Source organism: Nycticebus coucang, chromosome 21, assembly GCF_027406575.1.
Source record: "Nycticebus coucang isolate mNycCou1 chromosome 21, mNycCou1.pri, whole genome shotgun sequence".
NCBI lineage: Eukaryota > Metazoa > Chordata > Mammalia > Primates > Lorisidae > Nycticebus > Nycticebus coucang.
The window spans coordinates 61232151-61243675 of NC_069800.1; the positions used below are offsets into that span (position 1 = coordinate 61232151).

General features: G+C 40.5%; 1 protein-coding gene across 4 annotated transcripts; it reads left to right on the forward strand.

Annotated features, from left to right (window-relative positions):
* Positions 1–80: 80 nt before the first annotated feature.
* CSTF1 (cleavage stimulation factor subunit 1) lies at positions 81–11234 on the forward strand. 4 transcript variants are annotated; one of them, XM_053573452.1, is made up of 6 exons: positions 81–203; positions 2768–2965; positions 4342–4619; positions 4765–4962; positions 6438–6828; positions 10651–11234. In XM_053573452.1, the coding sequence occupies exons 2-6, from the start codon at positions 2797–2799 to the stop codon at positions 10908–10910; spliced, it is 1296 nt and encodes a 431-aa protein (XP_053429427.1). In that variant the 5' UTR covers positions 81–203; positions 2768–2796; the 3' UTR covers positions 10911–11234. The 4 variants fall into 4 exon arrangements, with proteins under 4 accessions (XP_053429427.1, XP_053429426.1, XP_053429430.1 ...); XM_053573451.1 differs by having other exon boundaries at positions 134–410; XM_053573455.1 differs by lacking the exon at positions 81–203 and adding an exon at positions 369–430 and having other exon boundaries at positions 2767–2965.
* Positions 11235–11525: the final 291 nt, after the last annotated feature.

Consider the following 11525-nt stretch of genomic DNA (forward strand, 5'->3'; position numbering starts at 1 on the left):
TTGGTTCACAAGGAGGCCGGCGGCTGGAGACACGTTCGGACGCGCAGACGGAGCGCAGGCGCACTTGCTCCCTACGACCCCGGAAGTGGTGGCGTCAACGGTTCGACAGACCCGTGACGGTTTTAGAGCCCGCGGTGTTCTCCGAGATCAGGCGTTTGTCCGTGAGACAACACCTCCTTGACGTCAGCGTTGTCCCATAGGAGGTAAAGTCGAAGGAGGTGAACGAACCTTTTGAACATGCCAGTAAGATGGCGAGAAGGGCAAGAGTAGGACCTATCGATAGCGCAGCGCTCGGCGAGGCACCCTGTGCGCGTGCGTAGTGAACGTGCACTCGGAGCGATCGATTGGGCAGGATTCGCGCCTCCATTTTTCTGGGAGAGAGCGGGAGACCGAGGGAGCGGGACCGGCTGGTACGGGGGTCTGGGCGTACGGGGAGAGTGGCTGGTGCGGTCAGCTGGGGCCTTTAGAAGACCACAGAAAGGGCTGGAGCGAAGCGGGAAGAGTGGAGAGTCAGCAGGGTGGTGTACGCCCGCAGTTGGTGTTTGCCGAGTTGCCGGGCTCGGCCTGCACACCCCTTCCTTTTTCTCGAAAGGCCTCGCGCCCACAATCCTTAGTTCACTTCCGCATCGGGACGGCCGCGGCGCTCGTAGTGAGGTGGAGTCTGTATTCTCGCCCTAGTGCCCTCCAACTCCATCCGAGTGTTCCTGGGTCGGGTTCTCGTCCTCGCGCTTCGGTGTCCTGGCCTGCAAATTGGGGGTGATAATTAGGCTTCTGCTAGCCCGGCGAGCGAACGTTCTATGGGAGTTGAAGTGGGGGCTGGATCACCTTTTAAAAACTACCATTGTACACCCCATGAGGTACCCTGTGATGTACTCTTCAGATGGAAGAGTGGCGGGGGGAGTGAAGAATGGTTCCCCTCCATGCTTCTAGTCGTACGATAAGTTAACTGTTAAGTAAGTTATTGGAGGTTAAGCAAGGTGGTGCCCCAAGCATTGATCACAGTGCCTGACATAGAGAAATTAATCAAGTTATGTTAGCCGATATTTACAGTAGAACTTGTCAATTTTTTTCCAGCGATGTTTATTCTTTGTTTCTAACCCAGAATCTTTCATTTCTTCTGTTTATTAAACTTTGTGTATAGGTAGAAATATCTTTACGCACAGGAATCCCACAAAATATGAGATTCTTAAGTGTGAGATGATTGAAGCTTGTACAGCATCCTGAGCTAGGAAAAGGAATAGGGGCTTGGGGCTTCTGGGGCAGTGAGAACACTAGTTTGGGGAGGGTGAAGAGAGGAAATGTACAGTGAATAAAGGCGGTTTCGTTATGCAGATAAAAATTCTCTCTGGTAATAAAAGCTGTCTGAGAGCAGCCCTCAAAAGAATAGGTGATCAGCTCTATGGGTGATGTCAACACCTGCGCTGGTAATTTGTGGTTTTTTGGGAAGATTCATCTTCAAGACAGATAAGAGGCACTCAGAGAAAGCTTCCGCCTGCATTCTGTTCCCTGGATGTCTTCAATTCAAAGTAATCAGCATACCAAAGCATCTTATTTTGAGATGTCCTTTCCTGAACTCCTTCAGTGGTAAAGTTCTGGACTCTGGAGTGGGTAGTTCTGGCAGTCACTTTAGTTACACAGCCACAGTTTTCCTTGAATAGGTGTCCTAAGCTCTTTGAGCTGGCTTCATCATCTTTATTGTGTCCCAGTGTTTTCTGCACCAGTGTAGATTTATGTACCTTTGCTTGTACACATTTGAATACATTGAATAATTTTATTTGATGACTTAATGCTTATTAGGCATCTGGCATGTAGGATGTGCTTAGTAAGTGTTGGCTATTACAATTACCACCTATCAGTATTGCCCAGGGTGTAAGCACTCAAGCTCTGAAGTCACTTTTATTCTTTGTTGCTGTCCCTAGACATATGTGGCTTTTTAATATCTGTCGAAACATACTCATACATATAGATATTGATTTTTAATAATCCAATTATCCAGTCATGCCTACCAATTAGAGTTATTTTTTGAACAAATACTATCATCTACAGGTTTCTGTTGCACTTTCTAAGACTGAAGGAGAACTTAGATGTTTGTAAATCAATGAGTATGCAGTACTTCCAAATTTTTACATTTTTTCCCCATTTTTGTTACTGTTTTGATCCTATCTTACTTGGATCTTAATATTTTATTAAGTGTAGTTCACCTTTGAGTCTTTCCAATGCATTCAACTTGGTTTGCTTTTTAGAGTACAATAGCATTTTTTTGCCCTCATATTTTGATTTACTATCTAAATTATGTAATTACAATAACAAGTTCAATTGCCATTAAACAGGTTTTAAGAATAAACATAACAGACATTAGTAAGCATACAACTCAGCTAGTGGAAACAGTAGTCTGGATATCGACAGAATAGCATAGAGGGCTCTGAGATAGCAATAAAGAATAAAAAGTACCAGTGGTTAGTTTGGCAGAGAAGAAAAGTTGATGAGGGATTGTCCCGTAAATATTGGCTAGCATGACTTGAAGAATTTCTGTATGCCAGGCACTGTGCTCAATACTTTATGTGCACCATCTTGTTTAATTTCCAATAATTTAACAGCTGAAGTATCTGAGCTCTGAGAAATGAGATCACTGATCAAAGATAATGCAGCAGATAGAGATGAGATTTTAGTTGTGTAAGATTAAGTGTGACCAAAGAGTCCTGTGTTGCTTCTGTGATTTACTAGTGCCTGCCTCTCTTTACCATCCACCTGTTTTCCCTTCTTGCAGCTGGCAGGGAAATTATCCTCTTCTCCAAGATGTACAGAACCAAAGTGGGCTTGAAGGACCGTCAGCAGCTCTACAAGCTGATCATTAGCCAGCTGCTCTATGATGGCTACATCAGCATTGCTAATGGCCTCATCAATGAAATCAAGCCTCAGTCTGTTTGTGCACCCTCAGAGCAACTCTTGCATCTCATCAAACTAGGTAGCTTGTGAGTGCAAATTCATAGATCCCATTGTGAGATTTTAGATTTTTTCATGCAGCAGAATTTCACAGATAAAAATAATCTAGTCTAGTGCCTAGTATGTGCCAGGTATAGTGCTTGGATATTGAAGGAGTAAGTGACATCCAGATTATGGAGACCTTAAGCTGGTTCTAGCTTCACCGTCTATATATGCATTATGTGGATCACTCTGTAATTGTATTACTGACTTCCTTCGGATTTTTGCTCAGATGGCCTCTCAGAGTCCTTCTCATTCTTCTAAAATAATCGCACTCTCTTTCCCACACTTTCCCAGTCACTGTTAACAGTGATTCCATTTCCTTGGTAATAGAATCACTCTGAAATTTCCTTTATGGTTTGGATTGTTTCCCACACAGTCCTCACCTCTCCATTTCACACCTCCCCAGAAAAGACCAAAAGCTCAATAAAGATGAGGATCTTTTCTTATTTAACAGTATTTCGTAGTGCCTACCTGGCTAATAATAGAAAACAGTCAAATACTGAATTACGAAAAACATTTAGACTTTGACTTGGCAAGCACGTGAGAATTCTGAAATAAAATGTATATACAGGTCCAAAATATGAGATTAGCTATAAATTTCTTAGTATTCATAAAATTGAATGGTGTAATAAGTGAATATTTATTAGCCTGGACAGATTTTTATTCTGTATAATTAAATGAACAAGTCACAACATGTCACACAGTGTGGGTCTATTTTTTGAAAAATAAAACTTTGCATAGGAAAAAGTCCAGAAGAATTCAACCATGGGTTAATAATTATGGCTGGTTGTTAAAATTTGAGGGTTTTTTAGTTTCTTATTCATCTGTAGTTCTAGTTTTTACTGTACCAGTCAATATATTTTCTATATGTTTGAGGTTATTTTTAAATTAAAAATGCATATTTTTTATAAACTTTAAATGTCAGCATTTTTTCAGAAACATTTCACTAAATGTAAGGTTAACATAGGTGAATTAATGAGCTTCAAAGCTGCTAATAACAGATCTCAGCCCTAAATATTTTTAAATTTGGAATGGGAAAAAATGGATAATTTAATTAAAGAAAGGGAGGGCTTGAGTTTCTATAGTTGTAGTTAAAGTAATAAACTTTGGAGGCAGGAACCTGGGGAAACGACCATCTGGTGAAACCTAACCTTCCACCAACCCAAGTTGCCTCACAATGTTGGGAGCCTTGAATCAAACGGGCAGTATAAATAATTTTTTAAAGCATTAGGTGTCACGTTAACTCTGAGAAACAGTAAATTGACATAGATGAACATCTTTCCAATTTGGATACAGAATTTTGTCTTTGCCTTTTATAAAAACATTTTTGATACCTGCCCTTTTCATTTCTTTCAGGAATGGAAAATGACGACACTGCAGTTCAGTATGCAATCGGTCGTTCAGACACAGTTGCCCCAGGCACAGGGATTGACCTGGAATTTGATGCAGATGTTCAGACTATGTCCCCAGAGGCTTCTGAGTATGAAACATGCTATGTCACATCCCACAAAGGACCGTGCCGTGTAGCTACATATAGTAGAGATGGACAGTTGATAGCTACTGGGTCTGCTGATGCTTCCATAAAGATACTTGACACAGAGAGAATGTTGGCCAAAAGTGCCATGCCAATAGAGGTAAAGATCCCAGTAACACGCTTACGGTTTGCCTTTTGTTGTTGATTTGGGGAGAACAAGAGCACAGTTTAAATAATCCATAGTTGTGGATCATGTACTTTAATTCAGACAGATTCAGTACCTTCACTGTCTCTTATTGGTCTAGGTCATGATGAATGAGACTGCACAACAGAATATGGAAAATCACCCAGTGATTCGAACTCTCTATGACCATGTGGATGAAGTCACATGTCTCGCTTTCCACCCAACAGAACAGATCCTGGCTTCTGGCTCAAGGGATTATACTCTTAAATTATTTGACTATTCCAAACCATCTGCAAAAAGAGCCTTCAAATACATTCAGGTTAGGAATCTTTGGAAAGAAACTTCATTTTTTCTTAAATACAGTGAGCTGTTATAGGACTATTCTCTTAAAAAGTAGTCTCAGTGGGGCGGTGCCCATAGCTCAGTGCTAGGGTGCCGGCCACATACACCGAGGCTGGAGGGTTTGAACTCAACCAGGCCACCTAAAACAACAATGACAACTACAACAACAACAAAATAGCCAGGCTTTGTGGCAGGCACCTATAGTCCCAGCTACTTGGGAGACTGAGGCAATAGAATTGCTTAAGCCCAAAGAGTTTGAGGTTGCTGTGAGCTGTGACACCACGGCACTCTACCAAGGATGACATATTGAGACTCTCCAAAACAAAAAAAAAATGTAGTCTCAGTGACCATCTTATAAAACAAGAGTATAGCAAATGGGTACAGAAATACAGATAGAATGAACAATATTTGATAGTACAACTAAGTGAGTATAATCAACAATAAGTTAGGGTACACTTTAAAAGAATGAAATTTGAATGTTCCTAACAAAAAAATGGTAAATGCCTAAGGTGACAGATCCGTCAGTTACCCTGATTAATCCACATTGTATGCCTATCAAAACATCTTATGTACCCTAACCTCACCTACTATAGCATACCCATCATAAGTAGAAACTTAAAAAAAGGGTGGCACCTGTGGCTCAAAGGAGAAGGGCACCAGCCCCAATGGTGGAGGTGGCAGGTTCAAACACAGCCCTGGCCAAAAAAAAAAAAACTGCAAAAAATAGTACAGTAAGCAGGATGCATGCTAGATGGCATGGGAATCAGATTTTATTGGTACATACTTCACATGCTGTTATCTGCCTGCTTTCTGTGGCCAAGAAAGACTGCTTTGGGTCACAGTTTGTGTCACAAGAGTTTGGAATTTCTATCACTTTTTAAAGATTGCAGATCCCTATTAAGAAACAAAACACAACCAACTTCACTAAAGTATAACTTACAGGAATCAAAAAAAAAAAAAAAAAACAGTTTAAACTAAAGTCTTTACTGGAAGAGTGACATTTGGTGCCCCAGTTTCAATATGCAATGTAGAAAGATTAATGTTTTAGTGATGGCTTCCAACTTTCAGTAGGTAAGCCTCAATGTTTGCAGCTTTGGAGCAAGTAAAAGAAGCTAGTCTTAACGTACAAATTGTGTTTATCATCACTCAGTAACTACATGAATATGTCGTAGGTTGATAACATTACATTCTCTGTTCACTCAAGTGTTCATTTCCAAATAGTATAGCTCACTTCTGTAGTTTTTGGAATAATCTAACCAGTAAATATATAATTTTGGAAATCTCAGTTCAAAAGATACTTTCACGTATTTCACATTTTATTCCTTCTGATACCTATGTAATATCTGATAATTGCTTTATAGATTCTTAGCATCAACCAGACACTTTTCCACTTTTCCTGTGGATTTCATTATTGACCAGTTGGTTATATAGGTTAATGTCTTTGTCTAACAGGAAGCCGAGATGTTACGCTCCATCTCTTTTCATCCTTCTGGAGACTTTATACTTGTTGGAACTCAGCATCCAACTCTTCGCCTTTATGATATCAACACCTTTCAATGTTTCGTCTCTTGTAATCCTCAAGATCAACACACTGATGCCATATGTTCCGTTAATTACAACCCCAGTGCCAATATGTATGTAACTGGTAGCAAGGATGGCTGCATCAAACTATGGGATGGTGTTTCAAATCGATGCATCACAACCTTTGAGAAGGCACATGACGGTGCTGAAGTTTGTTCTGCCATTTTTTCCAAAAATTCTAAATACATTCTTTCAAGTGGAAAAGACTCTGTAGCTAAACTTTGGGAAATATCTACAGGACGAACACTGGTCAGATATACAGGTATGTAAGAAATTGATATTATTTAATATATATTTATAGAATTTTAGTTTTCAGAACTCTTTTAGGTCATCATAAGGGAGCAACACAATGAATCTACATTGAGCAAGGCAGATATCCCCCTTCTAATTTGAGGAAACAGGCATAGAGGTGAATAATTTAATCAAGGCTATAGTCTGTTAGAGGCAGAGCTGGAAGTAAAACCAGGTTTCTCAATTTTGCTTTCTCCCAATACGTCACACCTGAGACTAGGTCGGATTCCAGGCTAGTAACGTTTGAGAACCTGGTGGTTCCCTGGTAGACAGATGGCCTGCCCGCTTCCCACAAGAATGTGAAGGCAATCTAGAGAAAAGCCTCAGTTAGTGGATCTTAATATTCTATACATTAGGTAAAGAATAGCTAGGGGTCTTTATAACAAGATCTGTTTAAATTTATCCTGTCACTAGTAGGGTTCAAGTCTGGTTATTTGATAGTGTTGTTGAAATATTGTGAATTATTCTGTTCCTTGTAGCAGTGAAGATCATTGTTTGGTAGAAAACCTCCAGGAAATTTCCACTGGTTTCGTCTGTTACGAGATATGTTTGTGTCACATACTAAAGTCACTATGACCCTGCTGTGTTAAGAAGTTAACGGCGGGCAGCGCCTGTGGCTCAAAGGGGTAGGGCGCCGGGCCCCATATGCCGGAGGTGACGGGTTCAAACCCAGCCCCGGCCAAAAAAAAAAAAGTTAACGTCTTAAAGAAGAGTTGGTGACATTTGGCCACTAGGGTGCAGCATAACCTGCCTTAGATTTGTTTATTACAATCAGAGTTTGTTTTCCTGCTGTCTTTCTGGCTTCTGCTATATATAGTACAATTGTTTTTATTATAATGCTTTGCAACTTCATTGAAACACTTTTATGTGAGTTTATTTTGAACAATATTTCTTATTAAAAAGCCGTGTGTTGCTGCAAACAAAAGATAAAAAAGTAAGCATGTGGAAAGCATCCTCTCCTTCAGAAATAATAATCACTATTTTAAGGAGGGTGCTGTATCTGGACAGATATCAAGCTACTGACAAGAGCTCGTTGTATTAGTTTTATGAATGTTTTGGAATGTTTTATGGTAGTGAGATTGATTGCCTTGTTTTAGTGGAGAATTATAATTTGGTTTTTCAAAAATAGGATTGTATTGCATTTATGTGCAAATTCTCTTTTTTCTAATTCACAGGTTAAGACCCTGTCAGGTTAGCACATTAAGATTTGTTTAAAGTTTTTTTATTTATTTATTTATATGTTTAAAGTTTTAATATTTAGTAGAATTCAAAATGTTCTTGAAAATGAAAAAACTATCAAGAAAACATAAGAAATTTTGATGTTAAAAATTAATTTTAGGCGCCTGTGGCTCAAAGGGGTGGGGCCCTGGCCCCGTATGCTGGAGTGGCGGGTTCAAACCCAGCCCCAGCCAAAAACTGCAAAAAAAAAAAATTTAATTTTAAATGCTATAAATAAAATATTAGCATATATGTTAGATGTTAGGTTAATATTCTTAATAAAGAGACCTTTAAATAAGAAAAAGATGAGCCCAAATTTCACAGAAAAAGAGCCAAGGACCATGAAGCCATTGTATAAAAGAAAAATGGAAAAATGGTCAATGAATGCAACATGGCCAACCTAAGAAATGGAAAATGGGATTATCTTTTTGTTTTTTTTGTTTGTTTGTTTTGAGACAGAGTCTGAAGCTGTCGTCGCCTTGGGTAGATAGAGTGCCATGGCGTCATAGCTCATAGCAACCTCCATCTCAGGCTCAAGTGTCCTCTTGCCTCAGTTTTTTTATTTTTAGTAGAGATGGGGTCTGACTTTTGCTCAGGCCGGTCTTGAACTTGGGAGCTCAAGCTATCCACCCGCTTCAGCCTCCCAGAGTGCTGAGATTACAGGCATGAGCCACCTCGTCCAGACAGAATTATCTTTCTCAGATTTAAGAAGTTTAAAAATTAATATTTAATATTGGGTGGTGCCTGTGGCTCAGTGAATAGGGCGTCCAGCCCATATACCAAGGGTAGTGGGTTTGAATCTGGCCCCAGCCAAACTGCAACAAAAAAAATAGCTGGGCATGGTGGTGGGCAGCTGTAGTCCCAGCTACTTGGGAGGTTGAGTCCCAGCTACTCGGGAATAAGACTCTGTCTCAAAAAAAAAAATTTTTTTTAATATTAAGAAGGATTTGAAGTGTGGCGCCTGTAGCTCAGTGAGTAGGGCGCCGGCCCCATATACCGAGGGTGGCGGGTTCAAACGCAGCCCTGGCCAAACTGCAACAACAACAACAAAAAAATAGCCGGGCATTGTGGCGGGTGCCTGTAGTCCCAGCTGCTCGGGAGGCTGAGGCAAGAGAATCACATAAGCCCAAGAGCTGGAGGTTGCTGTGAGCCGTGTGACGCCCCGGCACTCTACCAAGGGCAGTAAAGTGAGACTCTGTCTCTACAAAAAAAAAAAAAAAAAGAAGGATTTGAAGAAAACATTTTATTATTTTATTGGTAGTTGGTTAAAATGTATTTTTTGATCTAAGACATTCAACCTAAAAAGATGATTGGACAAGCATGCACTTAACACACATCAAAAGATGTCTGTCACAACATCATTTGAAGTGGTTGAGAGTGAGAAACATAAGAGTTCCCCAAGAAGTATTGAATAAGTCTTGTCATACAACCATTGACAGTGTGCAACCTTTAAAAATAGGTACTCATGGCCAAGTCCTGTGGCTCGTGCCTGTAATCCTCACACTCTAGGAGGCTGAGGTAGGAGGATCACTTGACCTCGGGAGTTCAAGACCAGCCTGAGCAAGAGCAAGACCCTGTCTCTACAAAAAAAATAGAAAAACTAGCCTGACATAGTAATGGACAACTGTAGTCCCATCTACTCAGGGAGGCTAAGGAAGGAGGATCACTTGAGCCCAAGAATTTGAGGTTGCTGTAAGCTAGGCTGCCACTGCAGTCTAGCCTGGGCAATAGAGAGACTCTGTTTCAAAAATAAAAATACTCAGGGTAGTATTAGTTAAGCACTTAAACTGCACAGCTCCTTGTGCATTACTTCACTTTAATCTTCACATGAACTTCACAAGTTAGGTGCTGTAATTATCCCTATGGTGCAGATGAGAAGGCTTAGGGGTGTTAATAATTTGCCCAGTACATAACTCTTAAATGAAAGCAGCACGTCATGTATGGTCTGACTTAAATAATTCACAAATGAATGTGCCACACACCTATCCTTGGAAAAGGAGGTCACTAAAATACTGACACTGTTACCTCTGGGTGGTGGAATTATCAGGCAGTTTTTATTTTCTTTTTTATATGATACTTTATAAAATGTATTTTATTCATAGTCATAAGAGAATACAGCTTCCTTTGGAAAGCAGATGTCCCTATACTTTGTCCCAGTAATTCTATTTCAAGGAATTTAATCCTAAGGCAAAAAGCTTTCTATACAAAGGATATTTAAATATCTTGCAGTAAAAGAATCATTAAGTAATAGTGCTTATAAACATGAGATACATTGCATTTAGTAAAAACATGGAAATATGTACCTAACAAAGTTAAATTCATAATAGAAAACTGCTACGTGATGTGGCACCAGTTTCGTATCTAGTTTTATGCCTAGACATCCCTCAGAGCTCCATGGGTATTGCCTCAGGTTGTGGTCTAGAGATGATTTTCTTTTTCATATTATCGCTTCAGCAGTTTTTAGATGCTGTTTTTCCACTGAATGCTAGAACATTCTGAGGGTCTGAAATGTGAACTTAGAAAAATGTCCCTCCCTAGGTCCACAGGCCTCTTTAATTCTTGGTTTCCGTGGCAGGCGCAGGTTTGAGTGGCCGGCAGGTGCACCGGACGCAGGCCGTGTTCAACCATACGGAGGACTACGTGCTACTCCCTGATGAAAGGACGATCAGTCTCTGCTGCTGGGACTCGAGGACAGCAGAGCGAAGGAACCTGCTCTCCTTGGGGCACAACAACATCGTGCGCTGCATCGTGCACTCACCCACCAACCCCGGCTTCATGACCTGCAGTGATGACTTCAGGGCCAGGTTCTGGTACCGGAGGTCGACCACCGACTGAACTGCCGGCACAGCTCCCCCCCTCCCCAGGACTCTGCCCTCCCCCGTGTCCTGTCACCAGCCTTAGTCATCAGTCAGTGTACCATCTTTGGCAGTTGAGCTGCCCCTGTCTACATCCTCTTGGATTTGTACAAAAGAATCTTTTTTTACCTTGATGTAGAATCATGGTGGAAAAAGTTGGGAACGCAGATCTGTGCAGTTGTTTTACATTCACTGATTATTACAGTGTGATTTTCATCGGTTTTGTAAATACAGGACTCACTGTTTCTTTTGAATCTCTTGATTGTTTGAAGAAGGATAGATTATTAAAGGGCTTTCGTCATGAGGAATTTTCATTTGGTTCTTTGTCAGCTTTCAAGTCTGTTCTGTTACACCCTCTGTGTATTTCTTTTCCAGACATGTTTTGGCAGAAGAGTAGGCATGTAGCTGCGAGAATCTAGGATTTTGTGTCATATCAAAACCATTTCAGAGAATCTCTCAATGCTGTCCTAAAATGATGCCATTTCAATAATCTACATATCTACAACTTTAGTGTTAGATATTTTTCACACTAATAAAATTAATGGTCAGTTTTTCCTGACGCTTTAGAGGAGTGTACCTTTCATCACACCTCCCA